Consider the following 16,967-nt stretch of genomic DNA (forward strand, 5'->3'; position numbering starts at 1 on the left):
GGCAGCTCCTGGTCCCTCCAGCCAGCTGCGAGTCAAGGCTCACACCTTTGCTACAACAGGGGCGCTTTAACTCTCGCTTACACAGCCTCACGTGGCCGAGCCCATTTTTCAACCCATTTACTGAGCAGTTAAGCCCCGCAATGAGCTTGGGAGCTTTGGTCGGGCTGTTTCCTTTGCTGTGCGAAAGCTTTTCATCTCGATGGACACCACGCAGGGTGGAAAAGTGCCTCTGATCTCAGACCAGAAAGCAAGGCTTTTTATTAGGGTGGTTCCTTTGCTTTGTCTACAGGCAAAAAGATCCTTGAACCAACTGCTGAGTCTTCATTGAGGTACAAAGTACAACCTGGACTGCAGATTCTGAAAGGGTGTGTGGAGGAGAACCACCTGGAGGGTTTGTTAAAGGTCCATTCCTGGGCCCCATCCCCCGGGAGGATTACTGAAGAAGGCCGGAGTGATGCCCCGAAATCTGCATCCTACCAGGCCCGGCCCTCCCCCAACACCCCCACCCAGGGTAAAACAGAGAAGACAAGAGTAGTCTGGCTCATGAAATCAAAGGAAGCCTGTTGGCCTCAGGATGCCGAGACTCCTGGTCCACGCAGTGCCACACGTCGAGTCCACATTAAAAGCAGTGAACACTTCCAAAGTCTACACTAAGTGGAGCAAACTTCAGGCTAAAACTCCGAGGAACCCCATCTCCAAACAACCAAATACTTGTAGGCAAACAGTAAAGATTTTCAAATGCTAGAAATGAATCTGCTTGGTTTTTTTTTTTTTTTCCATTATAAGCAAAATCCTGCATATAAGCCTCATCCAAAAGCAAAACCAAACCAAAAATCATTTGTAGCAGGTGCTTCTAGTGATTCAAGACAAATAGAGGAATCAGAATACCTCAAATTCAAAAAGAGAAATAAGTTTCTGGGTGTTTATGAAAGATATAGGTGAGTTTATTTTATTTATTTTATTTTTTTATTTTACTTTATTTTTTATTTTATTTTATTATTTATTCATGAGAGACACACAGAGAGAGGCAGAGCCACAGGCAGAGGGAGAAGCAGGCTCCCTGCGGGGAGCCGGAGGCAGGACTCCATCCCAGGACCCCGGGGGTCACGACCTGAGCCCAAGGCTCAACCGCTGAGCCCCCCAGGCGTCCCTCTCAGTTTTATTTAAATCTTTGGATAGAACCCTTTCTAGACGTTATTACCAAGTGCCCCACCTTCTTGAGCCTCATATACTGGCCACAACCCTTTCTTAATGATTCAAGTCCACTAAATGGTTAGCGCCCTCATTTGTGACACGTGTGCAGACGATGTCACCTAGCTGTGCGAGGAACAAGGGGTTTAAAAATAAGAAAATAAGAATTCGCAGGTCAAGAATTCGGGGCCGCCCAGGCACAGGCCCCGAAGCAAATCTGAGGTGCAGTGTCCTCCCCTCATCGACCCGGGTGACCTCCCCGTGCCGCGCGCACCAGGGATGGGGGCACCGGGCCCAGGCGGCCAAGACCCGGAGGGCGAGGCCCTTCCCCGCCGCCCCGCAGAGTGACCCAGGCCGCCCCCCGCCAGCTCCGGGCCCGCTGCCCTGGGGACGGGTCCTAGGCCCCCGCCTTGCCACGGGCTCGTGGGGCTTCCTGCTGCGGGGGGACAGCGAGCCCCCACCCCCCGCACCCCCACTCTCCATGCTGCCCGCCCGTCGCCGGCGGCCGGGAAGGACCCCAAGGCCACCGGGAAGGGCCCTCCGGGAAGGGCCGCGGAGACAGCAGGTGAGCAGTACTCCCGTCTGTCCTGGGACACAGACACATGTACAGATACGAGACACGAGCAAAGGAAAGACACCCAGGCCTCGGGGCGCAGGGACGTGGACACCCAGGCCTCGGGGCGCGCAGGGACGCAGACAAACCTAGGCCTCAGGATGCAGGGGCACGGACACCTAGGCCTCGGGGCGCAGGGACACGAACATCTAGGCCTCGGGGCGCAGGGGTATGGACACCTCGGCCTCGGGGCATAGGGATGCAGAGACACCTAGGCCACGGGGCGCAGGGGCGCAGAGACACCTAGGCACAGCCATAGGGCGCAGGCGCCGGACACCTAGGCCCCGGGACGTAGGGGGGCGGACACCTAGGCCTCAGGGCGCAGGGATGCAGAGACACCTAGGCCTCGGGGCGCAGGGGCGCAGAGACACCTAGGCCTCGGGGTGCAGGGGCACAGACACCTAGGCCTCAGGGCGCAGGGATGCAGAGACACCTAGGCCTCGGGGCACAGGGGTGCAGAGACACCTAGGCCACGGGGCGCAGGGACGTGGACACCTAGGCCATGGGGCGCAAGGACGTGGACACCTAGGCCTCGGGGTGCAGGGGCGCGGATACCTAGGCCTCAGGGTGCAGGGACGTGGACACCTAGGCCTCGGGGTGCAGGGACGCGGATACCTAGGCCTCGGGGCATAGGGGTGCAGAGACACCTAGGCCACGGGGCGCAGGGACGTGGACACCTAGGCCATGGGGCTCAAGGACGTGGACACATAGGCCTCGGGGTGCAGGGACGCAAACACCTAGGCCCCGGGGCGCAGGGGGGCGGACACCTAGGCCTCAGGGCGCAGGGATGCAGAGACACCTAGGCCTCGGGGTGCAGGGGCGCGGACACCTAGGCCTCGGGGTGAAGGGGCGCGTGCGCATCAGGAAGTGCCAGCAGGCCGTCCGGGATGCCAGGATCGCTCAAAGGGCAGGAAGAGCAGCGCGGAAAGAGGGAACAGCGTGCGCCAAAGCGCAGGCGTGTGAAATACGGGGTGTGCAGGAAACTGTGAGCGGTCCCAGGACGTGCCAGCGGCCAGGGAGGGGCAGGCGCGGGCGGGAGGAACCCCGGGGAGACCTGGGCCCCAGTCCTGGGGCCTGCGCCGTCCTTCCAGGATTTCTACTTGGGGCCACATGATCAGGTTTGCGCGCGGGGAGATCCTTGTGGTGGAAAAGAAGACGGCGGACTAGAGTGGGCTCTGCGGCCGAGACCGTGATGCGGCCCAGGCGCGACCGACCAGGCCCCGGAGCCCGCCCCGAGCCCGCCCCACGAGCGGCGGAAACCAGAACTGGAGGCGGCGGCAGCGGCGGCCCCGTGCCCTGCCCTTGCGCGTGCCCCTGGCCGCGTCCGTGCGCGTGCCATCTGCGCGTGCCATGCCCGTGCCCGTGCCGACTGTGCGTGTCCTCCCCTGCGCGTGTCGGTGCCCCTGCACATGCCCGTGCCCTGCGCATGCACGTGCCATATGCATGTGTCCTGTCCGTGCGCGTGCCCGTGCCCTGCTCGTGTCCAGCGTGTGCGTGTCGGTGCCCGTGTGCTTGCCCGGTGCGCGCCCGTGACTGCTCGTGTCCTGCCCCTGAGTGTGCCCGTGCCCTGCGCGTGCCCCTGGGCGTGTCCGTGCGCGTGCCCGTGCCCTGCGCGCTCAGGAGCAGCCCCGCGGGGCTGAGCCCAGGAGGAGGCGCCCTCCGCGCCCGCCGACCCCCCGCCCCCCCCCCCCCCCGGCAGCGCCCCCCAGGCCCGCCCGGAGCGGGGTGTGCCCCCCTCCTAAACGGTCGCAGGCCACGGAATTCCCGGGGCTCCCCTGCTTATTTTCCCGCTGCGCCCCTTCTGTAGGGTCACGGCGCACAGCGGCCCCCCAGGTCCCCCCAGCGGCGAGGGGGAGCCGGCGGCAGGAGAGCTCGGAGCCCAGGGCGGCGGCGGGCGGCGGGTGGCTCCGGCCTGTCTGCCCCTCGGGGTGCGCAGGGGCGGCCCCACGGCCGGACCCCGCGAGCACAGCAGCTTGCTAAAAATCGTCATGTTCTTGGGGCGCCTGGTGCGCTCGGGGGAGTTTGGGACCCGGGTTCAGCTCGGGCTGCGACCTCAGCTCCGCGAGATCGAGCCCTGCTTCAGGCTCTGCGCTGCGCACGGGACCTGCTGAAGACTGCCCCCCCCCCCCACGCTCTCAAATAAATAAATAAATAAATAAATAAATAAATAAATAAATAAATAAATAAATAAATAAATAAATCTTTAATAAAATGAAGTGCTTACAATAAACAAGTAAACAATCCTCTTCTTAATTCATTCTACAAACCAAGAGGTGCCAGACGCTGTGTGGAAAATCACTAAAGTCAGTGAGACTCCCACCTGGCACCGAGGCCGCCCACGAGGATCTTCAAAGACTGGGGATCCCTGGGTGGCTCAGGGGTTTAGCTTCTCCCTTCAGCCCAGGGCGTGATCCTGGAGACTCTGGATCGAGTCCCAGGTCAGGCTCCCTGCGTGGAGCCTGCTTCTCCCTCTGCCTGTGTCTCTGCCTCTCTCTCTCTGTGTCTCTATGAATAAATAAATAAAATCTTAAAAAGAGAGAGAGAGAGAGAGAGCCAAGGCTCAGGTACTCGATTTGTTTTTACACGTGTCTGCATTAACGGGAATTGATTTTATTTCTGATACTGCCCAGATGAGTTTAATCCACAGAATATCATCCTGACTCAGCATCACCGGAGGGGGTTTCAAGACCTACCTGGGGGCTCGGTCAGGCTTCCTGACCTCGGTGTCTGCCTTCCGCCCCTCAGGTCAGGATCTTGGGGTCCTGGGATTGCCCCCCCATCCCGTGTCCCTGCTCAGCGGGGCGTCTGCTTCTCCTTCTGCCCCTTCCCCACTCCTGCACTCTCTCTCTCAAATAAATAAAATCTTTTCAAATTAATTAACTAATTAATTTTGAAACACCATTGGAGCCATGGTCTCAGCACCTGCTGAACCAGGATCTCAGGTGGGGAGCCCCCGGCATTGATAGGAAAGCAAACAAACCCTCCAGCTGACCTCAATAGGAGCCAGGTTCGAGATGACTGATCATTTGGGGCTGAAAGGGGAGCACATCTATGAAGGCAGGAGAGCCGGGCGCCTCCCATCACTGTTCCTCGTGAGCAAAATACATCTTCCAAGCCCGAGGACAGAGTGAACGACCAGCCTCCCAGGCATGTGAGTGGTGGGGGAGGAGAGGGGTTTTAGTTCAGTGATGTCTAGACCGTTGGAAGTGTCCTCGGCACCTGAAATCTGAGGAGACAATGTTACCAATCTATCGCTAAACTTCGGGTGGAAAAGTGTGAACTCTGGAGGCCACGATCCTAAAACGCCTTATCTAAATATGAAATTCCCGAAGCAGCACAGAGTAATCTGGTAGAGCATTGGCGCTGGAGCAGAGTGATTTTAATTATGCAAATGCCCACAATCTACACAAATTCCTGTGTAGATTGTGACCCCCAAAATCGCCATAGGAAATTGTCCATGTATTCGGGTCAGGAGGGTTTTCAGAGCAAAAAGCAGTATCTGGGTGCACTGAGCCACTTACTGCCGTATCCTGGTGATAACGACGGCGGGGAAATGTGAACCCTGAACCCACATACTTAATAAATAATGACCGGAGATCCTACTTCTAAGAAGTCATGGAAGCTTCCGAACCATGGCATATGTTGCACAGTCTCAAGTCGGTGGTGAATGATCTGCCCTGAGTGTGCAAGTTACCAGCCCGGTGTGTTGGTGTTACCCGACTTCTGCCCTGGGCCCCGCGCCCCTGTGAGCAGGTGCTGTGAGGCGAGCCCCGGGCTCCTCACCAGCCCTGCACACCCGCTGGCGCTGGGCCCAGCACAGGGCCCGGGCGGAGTCGGCGAAACCGAGAGGTCGTATTTAGGGACATTGAGAAGGAGGGGGTGCTCGCCCTACTTTCTCCTTGCGGCTTTTGAATTTTGCCCCGTTGTGCTTGCCGGGCACAAATCCTCTGGCATAGGGCTTTCTCATTTAGGGGTGCCCTGATGACTGATCACCCCGTGCCCCAACCATGAGCATCTCTGAGAAAAGTAGGGGGCCTCCGGGTTCTGCATCCGTGACAACACGTACTACAGCAAGGCTGAGAAACCTACGTTCCAGGCCCAGAGCCTCAGCGGCCAGGGCTTGGCCAGGTCTTGGCCCTCCTGCCACGCAGCTGTGCACGGCCTGGGCCACGGGAGACACGCCTCCCACGTGTGCTTCCATCCCCTCACACCTGAAAGCCAAGCCCCGTCACCTGTGAGCGAGGGCGCGGGAGGGCCGAGCAGGGTTTGCACCCAGCAGTCACGGCTGGGACGTCAAGGGCTGGCTGTCGCAGGGATGGGGGGTGAGGGGGTGGGGGACCCGGCAGGTAAGGAGATCAGAAGCCACTGTGGACAGGTGGGGACACTGCTTTCCTGCAGGTGAACGAAGGGCCTGGAGAGACTGCAATGTCCTTGGCTGTCTTCACCACAGGTCCCGGAAACCTGCAGCGACGCCTGTTGAATGCAGTGCCCTTTTCACATCCTTCTGGGGGGCGGGGTGGGGGGGGCAGACGGGAACCATTGCAACCCTGGCTGCCCAAGGAGGAGGATGGCCCGTGGGCTTGCTGCCCCACAACTAGGTGGGAGGCCATTTCCTGCGGTCCCCAAAGACACTTTGAAGGAAATGGGGTGTCCTGGGAAAGGACGAACAGGCCACATGTTGATGAGGGGAACCACTTCGGAGGGAAAAAAATAGGAAAAGGATGGAATTCAGCATGAACCAATGGGAATTAAAGAAGTATTGAGGCTCCTACAGAGTTAATTAATGCCTCTTCCCAAGTCCTCCCTGACCCTGTACCCCCTCCCCCCACACCCCTTGGGTGTGTCCCCAAGTTGAGGACCATCCTCCGCTTGTGGCCTTACCAATGCCCGCGGGCCCACTGGAGCTGGGATTCGGGGAGCCCGTGGCAGGCGAGCCCCGAAGCCTGGGACCTCGAAATCTCATTAGTATTCTCTGAACGATGCCTTACGTGGTGGCCTCCACAATTTAGTAAATTCCTCCTGACTTGATTGTGGGGATCATGAAGATGAAATGTTACCATTTCATTTGGTTATTTTACCTGTTCCCAGGCGATGTAGATAGGCAGTAAAATTAATTAAATCAACACTCTCCATTACCACTCCTATTTCCCCAGAATAAGTTGTCGCTCGCTCTCAGAAAGAGGATTTTTTCCCCCAAGGCTGTTTTAAAATGGTAATACAACCTCTGCTACAAATGCAGGAGGACTGGCAATAAAATGTGCAAACTTACCTTTTCTAAATTTAATTAAACTCCTGTAGCAACGATGGCCGATGGAGACACCGTCTTCTTCTGGGTCAGGCGTATCTAACCAACTTGCAGCTGGGGGAAGAGGACTCCAAGAAAAACCTCTCTGCAGAGCTGAGCCAAAGCCTCCTCCCACTGCCCTAACCTGGAGGAGGGGGTGGCAGTGGAGCCACCAGGGATCAGCAGCTGCAGAGGCACCACTTGGAGGCGGGGCCGAGAGTGTTCACAGCCTCCCTGAGAATCTGCTGGAAGTACTGGACTCTCTCCACGAAAAACGTGCATATGGACCCACAACCCTCCATTTCTTAGAGGAGGCTGCTGTACCCAACCCTGTAACTCTGTGGCCACCAAATGACACTGCTTTGTGGTCTCCTGTGTCTGGAGTTCACTGTGAGAAAAAGATAGTCTCATCTTCACCCAGATACTTGAAGGACAGCCATCAGCCCTGGACAGCTGTGCCCAGCAGAACACAGATGTCACAGAGGTGCCACACGTGTAGAACACTTGGCGGAGGCCCACCAAGGCCTCGGGAGCTAGGGAACTGACCAAGCAAGCAAGGCCACCAGCTTGGTCAAAAGTCAGTAAAAATTGGATGCAAACGCTTCAGTGATCTCATTTATTCCCACAGCCGGGGAGAGCCAGGGACATCCAAGTTACACCCAAACACTGTACCTTTAAATCACTATTTGTGATTTGGAACTGGAGTTAGTCTAAGATATGGAGGCATTTCTGGAGTAAAGAACGGAGGCTTTCAAAAAAACTAGTGTTTTCAGCATCTCTCCGTTTAACATTATCATGGTGGTTAAAATAAATACCGAGAGCAGTCCTTGAAGGACACCTCTTGGAAAGGAGGTGAGTGAGGTGGGGGAGGGAGGCAGCCTCTCCATGTGCAGGTGTTCATCCAAGCCCGCACTGTCGGGAAGCTACACCCACCAGGCCGTCCTAGGGCTAAAGCTACTCCAAGAAACAGGCTCACTAATGGAGGGATTGTTGTCCTTTTGCCACTATTTATTTCTCTAGCTCCTTTCTCTGGTTTACTATCATTCTCTTTCTTTCAATGCACTGAACAGTTTTACGATGGCAAGAAACAGAACTGCAACACGATGGTTATTAGGGTCTGTGCTCTCAATATAAGAGGTGAAGGTGATGCAGGGGGGCTGACAATCGTCATGCCTCAAATACAGCAAATAAGCTCACCTGTGAGCTTGAGCAGGTCAGTTAACCTGTCCCATTCCCTTAGGTAGAAGATGGAGAGTTCTTTTTTTGTTTTTTTTTTTTAAGATTTTATTTATTTATTCATGAGACAGAGAGAGAGGCAGAGACACAAGCAGAGGGAGAAGCAGGCTCCATGCAGGGAGCCCGATGCGGCACTTGATCCCAGGACCCCAGGATCACACCCTGGGCCGAAGGCAGATGCTCAACCACTGAGCCCCCCCGTACCCCGGAAGATGAAGAGTTCAGATAGATTATCTCTACTGTACCTTCCAGTCATAATCATGACCATACTACCTCGATTTTGTATGGATCGATATTCATATTCAAAGAGCACGTTCCTCAATCTAGCCTACTGGTTAAGAGCATAGGCTCTGGAGTCCAACTGCCTGACTGGGTTCAAGATCCAGCTTTACCTCGTGCTAACCATGTGACATAGGGCAAAGCCTTCATCTTTCTCTGTGCCTCAGTTTCCTCATCTTCCACATGTGATTGCTATGACAATTGAATGAATTGTCACATAAAGTGAGCTTAGAACCATATTTGGTATAGCACTGATTGCTCAGTAAATACAAATATTAATTGTATTTATTTTTTAATTTAATCCATATCTGGGTCAGCACCTGCCTTTAATTTTTTCATTTGATTTTTCTCCCATGCTATTTTCCTATATACTTTTGGGCTCTATTTTATCTTTTATGGAACCATTTAATATGATTAATAAATTCGAGTTTGTCGTGACCAACTTAAACGCAACCTTTTGCTGTGGGCTGAGAAATATTCTTGAAGTTGATACTCTTGCAGCATCATTTTTAAGTGTTCTTTTGTCCCATTTGTACCAGTCAAATGTCCATAATTTCTTAACTAGTTTATTTCATTCCTAAATAGAATCCAGGCAGTACATCCACATATACATGGAACAGAGCATCTTCTGTGGAGGCAAAATGTGGGCACCATCTAAGGGGTGCCAAGAGCTGCCCCCATCCCACACCCCCACTTTAAATAGCTCCCTCTGACCCCCTCATCTTCCTACTAGTTTCATAATTTCCTTCTTCTATGTGGCCTGAAGTATCCCTGTCACTGTTCTGGGGACCAAGGTATTATTCACTGCTCTGGAGCCATAGGGAAGGAAGTACTTCTAGAAAGTACAGATGTTACAGACACATGATAAGTTTACTTCTAAAGGCATTTTTTTTTAATTTTTTTTATTTATTTATGATAGTCACAGAGAGAGAGAGAGAGAGGCAGAGACACAGGCAGAGGGAGAAGCAGGCTCCATGCACTGGGAGCCTGATGTGGGATTCGATCCCGGGTCTCCAGGATCGCGCCCTGGGCCAAAGGCAGGCGCCAAACCGCTGCGCCACCCAGGGATCCCCTCTAAAGGCATTTTAATGTGAATGTTCTCATGTGTACCTACTAACACACCTGAAAAGTCAAGTAATATTATCACAATTTTATAGACGAGAAAACAGAAAAGCCAAAGGAGTCAGCCAAAGTTATAAATAGATTCATCAGTTTATTGAACAACTAATAAGTGCCCAGCATGATCTCCAGAGAGGCTTAAACTAGAAGACCTAAATTTAAAAGAGTTGACAATTTAGCTTTGCTTCCCTTGTGCCCATGGAAGTTAGGAATTATGTTTAGAATTTCTAGGTTTCTTGGATTAGTCACCTTGAGAAGCAGAGAGAACCAGCCACACAGGGCAGGAAAGCAAAATCAGGTGCGTGTCTGAGGGAAGGTCAAATGGAGGAGAGCATCAATGCATGATCAGACCACGGAGAAAATCCACAGTGAAGATCGTTCATAACCCAGAGCTGGGACAAATGACTAGTGGAGGAAAGATGGACCCTGACTGCAGGGTCAGATCCCCAACAGTATGCTCAAGATAAGTAAAGCCAACAATAGACAGTCCTGGGGATAGCCCTCTACCTCACACAGCCCATGAGATTATAAAGGCAAGGCTCTAAGGGCTAATTCACACCCAGAAACTGAAGCTTTGGCCCCATTCTGACTGGAGGGTCAGATGAGGGTGTAGTGATCATCAGGAAAACTGCCCCCTGATATTGTCTGATTGTGGTGGTTAATTTTATGGGTCAATCTGGCTGAGTCATAGCATTCAACTATGTGGTCAAATGTCATTCTGGATGTGTCCATGACTGTGCTTTTTATATGAGACCAATTTAAATTGATAGACTTTTAGTAAAGCAGATTACTCTTCCTCATACAGGTGGGTCCTACGCAATCCGTTGAAGGTCTTACCAAGACAAAGACTTAACTTCCTCCAAGCAAGAAGAAATTCTGCCAAAAGACTGCCTTGGGATCAGACTGCAGCTCTCCCCTGGGTCTCCAGCCTCCCCACCTACCCTGAAGTTTTGAACTTACCAGAAACTGAAAGCCTCCACAATCATATAAGGTAGTTCATTAAAACCCATCAGTCTCTCTCTCTCAATCTCTCTATTTATGTATTTGTATTCATACACGTCCTCTTCTGTTTCTCTGGAGAACGCTGATTAATTCACTGATACAGAGTTTTACACATGTCAGAGCAAAGTGACTGCTTTCTCTAGAATCACTATGTTCCAATATGTTTAAAAGTACAAGGCCTTCCACTATCTTGAGAGGCAGTGTGAGGCAATGAGTAATAACATGGGCTCTGCCTGGTTTGAATCCTAGCTCCACACTCACTGTAAATTAACAGCAAATCCCTTACCTTCTCTGGTCTTCAGTTGTTGCAGCTGATAATAAAAGCTTCCGTCTCAAAGAATTCTTAAAGGTATAAATGAATTAACACTAAAGGAGCATTTAGTACAGCCACCATGTTCCTTGCTCACCACCCCTGGTGAATTCATATTAAGTCAGGAATGAACACGCTGAATGCTCAGAATCTGAAAAGTCCTCTATTCAGCTACTGCACCAACATATTGTGTGATTTCCGTGGTACCTCCGTTTCTCTGCTATAAAATGGAACAAAACAGATGGGTTGTGAGTTAATGAGCATATAAAGCACTGTGAAATCCTTAGATAAAAGGTGCCCCTGAGCACTGTCATCATATGACAGACAATTGAGTGTTATTATAGGGCAGGCTTTATATTTTTTATATATTCTAAATGTTTCTTTGGTCAACATGTACGTGAAGTAAACAAAATGGTATTAGGACAGAAACTCATACACAGCGGTATAATTACCTCTTGGCTTGCACCGCCTTGCTATAGTCAACGCACTGCACAAAGAGCTTGAAAGATAAAAATCCTAATTTTTCTGGGGTTTACATTTTCTGGACTCTGATTCTGATACACAAGGTCATGCCAAGTCTACTTCTGTGATTTGGAGAAGACCAAGCATTTGTAAGTAAATCATAGAACATCCAGCTATTCATTTTTTAATAAGCATCAAGCCAGAATCAGCACCCTTGCTCAACTGGGTTGTATTTAGAGCTTTCAAAATTCCATAATACTTCCAAGGATACTGAAGTAATCTATGAATTGCAAAGATGATCTCTTTTCAGTCATTAAAGGGAGTATAATAAAAATAGCATAATTATGCCCAGTGCGTAATAGACATTTCCAGAGGTACCATGGTTTAGAATTGAACCTGGATTTTAGTTCTGTTTCTAGCACTAATTAGTTATGTGACCTTGAAAAATTACTAACCTTTTTTTTTTAATAAGACAAAGTAATACATAACTTATAAGCCTCTATGGGAAACATATCTAACCTAAAGCCTTAACACATAATAAATATTTCCTTTCTTCTGGGCCTGTAATAAAAGAGTCTAAAGTTCAATGTGATCCTAGAGCCCTCTGTTTTTCAAGGCCATTCTCTTGACGGTTAAACTGAGTTCACAGGATATGAGAGAGTTGTGATTTGTGCTGCTGCTTCCCGGGCCTCCTAGTAGAATCAACAGGAACCCCTGAAACTGTTTTAGTGCTCAAATTCTCCAGCTAGGAATTCTATGTAGTCATGAGACTCCATGGCACTGAAAACAGAACCCAGGTAACCAGTTATTCTTAAACCTCCTCAAAATGCTATAGGCCAGGGACTAAGGCAAGTGAATCCACAGCCTTCTGGGACAGCCTAGAGGCCACCAGCACCAAGCAAGGGACTCTTCTCTTTTTTTTTTCTTTTTTTTTTTTAAGATTGTATTTATTTATTCATTCATGAGAGAGAGACAGAGAGAGAGGCAGAGATGTAGGCAGAGGGAAAAGCAGGCTCCTTGAAAAGAACCTGAGCAGGACTTGATCCCAGGACCTCAGGATCATGGCCTGAGTCAAAGGCAGACGCTCAACCACTGAGCCACCCAGAAGCCCCAGGACTTCAGTCTTTAAAGGACCATGAAAGGAAATTCAGAGCCTCTCTTTTACATGTATTAAAATTATATATAAATATAATATATCATATATAATTTTATATATCATATATCATATATATGTATATATTTAATATTTACATGTATTAAAATTATATATATGTTTATATATATCATATATCACATGTGTATATGTATCATATATATATATATATATATCAAGTTTTCACCATCAGACACCAAAATCCATTTTGATTTTCTACTATGGAGGGATTATCTTTTTTTCCAATGTCATTACCTTTCTATGTCTTGGGATGTCTGGCTCCTTTAGAAGAAGTAATAACAAACATTGGAAAGAAGGTCATAAAAACCAACATACCAGGGAAATGCATATCAAAACCACGATGAGCTACCACTCCACATTGTTAGGATGGCTACTATCAAAATAAGAGAAAATAACAAGTGTTAGCAAGAATGTGGTAAAACTGGAACTCTCGCGCATTGTTGGTAGGAATGTGAAATGGTGTCAACGCTATGGAAAATAATTTAGCTGTTCCTCCAAAAATTTAAAATAGAATTACCATATGACCCAGCGACTACAATTCTGGGTAAGTACCCAAAGAGTTGAAAGCAAGGAATTGAAAAGACATTTGTACACCCAGGTTCACAGCAGCATTATTCACAACAGTCAAAGGTGGAAACAACTCAAGCACCCATCAATAAATGCGTGGATAAATGAAATGTGGTATGACACACGATGGAATATTATAGAGCCTTAAAAATGAAGGAAATTCTGATATGTTACACAGATGGACCTGAAGACATTAACCAGTCACAAAAGGAAAAATACTATATCATTCCATTTGTTTGAGGTACTTAGACTGGTCAAATTCAGAGATACAGAAAGTATAATAGTGGTTTAGAGGGGCTGGGTAGAGGGCACATGGGGAATTGTATAATAGGTACAGAATTTCAGTTTTGCAAAATGAAGAAAGTTCCGGAGATGGAAGGTGTTGATGGTTGCACAATAATGTCAATGTACTTAGTGCCACTGCACTGTACACTTAAAAATGATCACAATAGTAAATTTTACGTATTTTACTACGATTTCTAAAAATCAGTTATCTTAAATAATGTTTTAAAGAAAACCAACATACCAAGAACAACTATATGTCCTTATGGAACAAGTATACCAAGTCCTTTTTAATAAAATAACAGATTTTAAACTCTCAGAGAAATGAACACTCTGTCCCTTGTTGGGTAAGTGCATGGGCACATGTGGAGTATAACAATATATACTGTCTTTCTATTTACTTTTCTCTTTTTCATGTTTAACATGACGCCCAGGACCAGTCCCTCAGCTAAGCTATAGTTAAGGAATGACCGTCTTTAGCAGCTCCCTTCACAATCTAAGTTTTCCTATTCCTCTTTTTTTCCACTTAAACAAGCTCCCTGGAAAGATATAAAACCTGTCTATACACCAGTGAAGTAACTCATCACAGCTTAAAGAGATACTTTTCCCCTGGGAATGGAGAGATATATTTGGGCCAGCCTCAAAGCCCTTAGCTAAAGGAATAGCATACTTATGTTGAAATCTGAGACTCCAGCCAGAAGATGAGAAAGAATGCTAGAGGTTTTATTTCATAAGGCACTTGAAATCACACCATGTCACTATTCAGTTATGGGTGCCAGAACCTTGAGTCATGGAAAATCTATTTTAATGCTGTATCAATTGTATACCTTTGGTAAGTTGAGAGTAGGAACAACATGGTTAACATGTTTTTCCAAAATAGACCACATTAAGTTCATTCACCAATCCTATGCCAACTATGTGCCTAAAACCATTCTAGGCCATAGACATTCAAAAATGATGAGACATAGTCACTTGTCTAAAAGGAACAGGAGTGTTAGTCAAACACAGAACTATGAATAACTAACTCTATGTGACTGGCCCCTTTTGCCCCTTCCACAGGGCTGGCTTGGGTGACCCTCCTAGCATTGTGTGTATCCTTTTATTAGAGTATTTATTAAATCATATTTAAATTATATGTGTTCATGTCTGTTTTTTCCACTACACCATGGGTATGAGAGGCATCAAAGATAATATATTAGATTTGCATGTTAGAAAGATCCTTCACGTTTTCTGGCAGGTACTCATTATCTGTTGTGAAACAAATCACCTTAAAAATGTAAAGGCTTAAAGCAACAATTTATTTCTCATGATCTTGTCAGTCAAGAATTTAGCATGGCTCAGCTGGTTCACTACACTTCACATGAATCACTCAGGGTTATAACGTACCTTCATTTAGCTGAGAGTTGGGCTGGGTGGAGTCGGTATGTCCAAAGACGCCCTCTGGTCCCCCAGCACTTCTCTCCCTGTGGGCACTAATCAGTCATTAGTCTAGCCTGCATTTTCTTATAGCATGGTAGCCAGGATCCAAGGGAAAGAAAGCAGAAGTTGATGGAACTCTTAGGATCCTGGCTCAGAAATCCCAGAATATTATTCCTACCACATCCTATTGGCTAAAACACAGAAGGAGGCAAAACAGATTCAGCTTACTGATGGAAGAAACAGTGTAAGCATATAAAAATGGGAAAAATCATTGCTATATTTGGAGGTTATGTACCATAATAACCTTTTTCTAAGCCTTTCTAATTACCATAAACACCTAGAAATACAGAGTAAGACATAATAAATATCTATTTAAATGAAGATCTGTACTCTCAACAAAGTATTAAAACCCCCCAAGGCCAAAAATGAAGAAGGAATTGAAATCTCACATGATGATTATGCCATAGGGGACAGGGAATAATAAATCCTAGCAACATGGAACTTGGATCTAATGATGACAGGGACATAGAGGAGGGTGTTCCAACAAGGTAGGGGTTTGCAACTGAGATGCCACATACCGCCATGGTTCTGAAAGAACTGCAACCTCAAAGGGACAGACCAGGAAGTGTCAATCCAAGAAGATGACAAAGCTGGTTTATAGGCTCTGCAAGGAATAAAATCTCTCCTAAGAAATTTTAACTTTAGGGCAGCCCTAATGTGAATATGGAGTCAAATACATACTGTCTTCAATGTCCAGAGACCCCAAGTCAGGGAGCCAAAACAAACAAAAAAAGGTCCCTACCAGTGACATCCTAGGGAATCTAGCATAAAAATTATAAAACCTCTATGAAAGCAAAAATAAAAAGCTATATAGAATTCCTACAGATAAGGTTTTGCTAATGTTGAGATCAAGATCCAAGTTTATAAACAGAAAAGCAATAGACTCTGAGTAAGATTCATCAAAAACAAACAAACAAAAAAAACAAAACAAATGGGAGGACAAATAGACTTAATAACAAATACATTTTTAAAAGATAAATTATGAAGTAGAAAAAGAGGAAAAGGAGTCAAAACGAGAAATCTCAATAGATGTGTTAAACAAATTAGACACAATTGAATTTTTAAAAATTAGTAAAAAGGAAGAAATCTCGGGACATTTCCTGGAATTCAATAAAAAGATATAAGAAGTTGGAAAATGTGAAAGAATATATGTGGAATAGAATGAAAATTTGTAATGTACATCTAATAGGAGTTCTAAAGGAAAGCTATGGAAAATGAGAGAGAAGCACCATTTTGAGCGCTAATGATAGAATTTGCAGAATTGATGAAAAGCTTGTTTTCAGATTGAAAAAGTACAGCAAGTTCTGGATAGAATGAAATAAATATAAAATCCCACTTTGTCAAAACTTCCAGAATGGTTCAAATTTAAAAGATTTATCATTTTATCATATTTAGAATATCATTTATCATGATATTTAAAAGATAATATCAAACATTGGCAATGATATGGAACAACTCAAAGTCTCATACATTGTTGATAGGATGTAAAATGGTGTGATATCTTTGGGAAAAGTCTGGAAATGTCATTGACTTTAAACATGTCTACCCTATGACCCAGCAATCTCATCCCAGAATACTTAATGAAGAGAAATAAAAGCACTTGTCCACAAAATATCTTTACAGGAATGTTTGCAGAAATTTTATAAGAGTCAGAAACTAGAGAAGCCTAGGTTCATCAATAGGACAAGAGATAAGCAAATTATGGTTTATCCATACAACAGAATTGTACTCAGTATTAAAAAGAAGCAAACTACTCATACTCTCAACAACAGAGATGAATATAAAAAACATCGTCATGAAAGGAACTAGACACAAAAGAGTAAATATGATATGATTCTATTTTTATAACTTTCCAGAATCAGCAAAACCAATCTGTACTGATAAAAATGTCAGGATGGGGTTATCTGTGTAGGTTAGTGTCAGAATGGGTTAGGAAGGGACACAACAAAACTTTCTGGGGCAATGGTTA

The 16,967-nt window shown here is 47.4% G+C and overlaps 1 protein-coding gene and 1 long non-coding RNA gene across 22 annotated transcripts in view; one reads left to right on the forward strand and one right to left on the reverse strand.

Moving 5' to 3' along the window:
• Nucleotides 1–11,928, forward strand: part of ZNF385B (zinc finger protein 385B) — a 387,675-nt gene extending 375,747 nt beyond the window's left edge. For 9 of the 20 annotated variants that reach the window (XM_072811292.1, XM_072811284.1, XM_072811288.1 and 6 more), the window contains one exon: nucleotides 7,103–7,658. In XM_072811292.1, coding sequence (XP_072667393.1) covers nucleotides 7,103–7,633 — 531 coding nt within the window. In that variant the 3' untranslated portion in view covers nucleotides 7,634–7,658. Of the gene's footprint in view, nucleotides 1–7,102; nucleotides 7,659–10,527 lie in introns of those variants that run through there. The other 11 variants (XM_072811276.1, XM_072811278.1, XM_072811279.1 and 8 more) reach the window with 5 other exon arrangements.
• Nucleotides 9,792–15,381, reverse strand: LOC140624434 (uncharacterized). Of its 2 annotated transcripts, XR_012023925.1 has the most exons (4): nucleotides 14,906–15,381; nucleotides 12,905–13,043; nucleotides 11,011–11,254; nucleotides 9,796–10,127 (listed from the first exon to the last, which is right to left on the reverse strand). It is a non-coding gene; the product is annotated as an uncharacterized lncRNA (long non-coding RNA). The 2 variants fall into 2 exon arrangements; XR_012023924.1 differs by having other exon boundaries at nucleotides 9,792–11,254.
• Between the last annotated feature and the right edge of the window lie 1,586 nt (nucleotides 15,382–16,967).

This window comes from Canis lupus, chromosome 34 (assembly GCF_048164855.1).
Source record: "Canis lupus baileyi chromosome 34, mCanLup2.hap1, whole genome shotgun sequence".
NCBI classification, from domain to species: domain Eukaryota; kingdom Metazoa; phylum Chordata; class Mammalia; order Carnivora; family Canidae; genus Canis; species Canis lupus.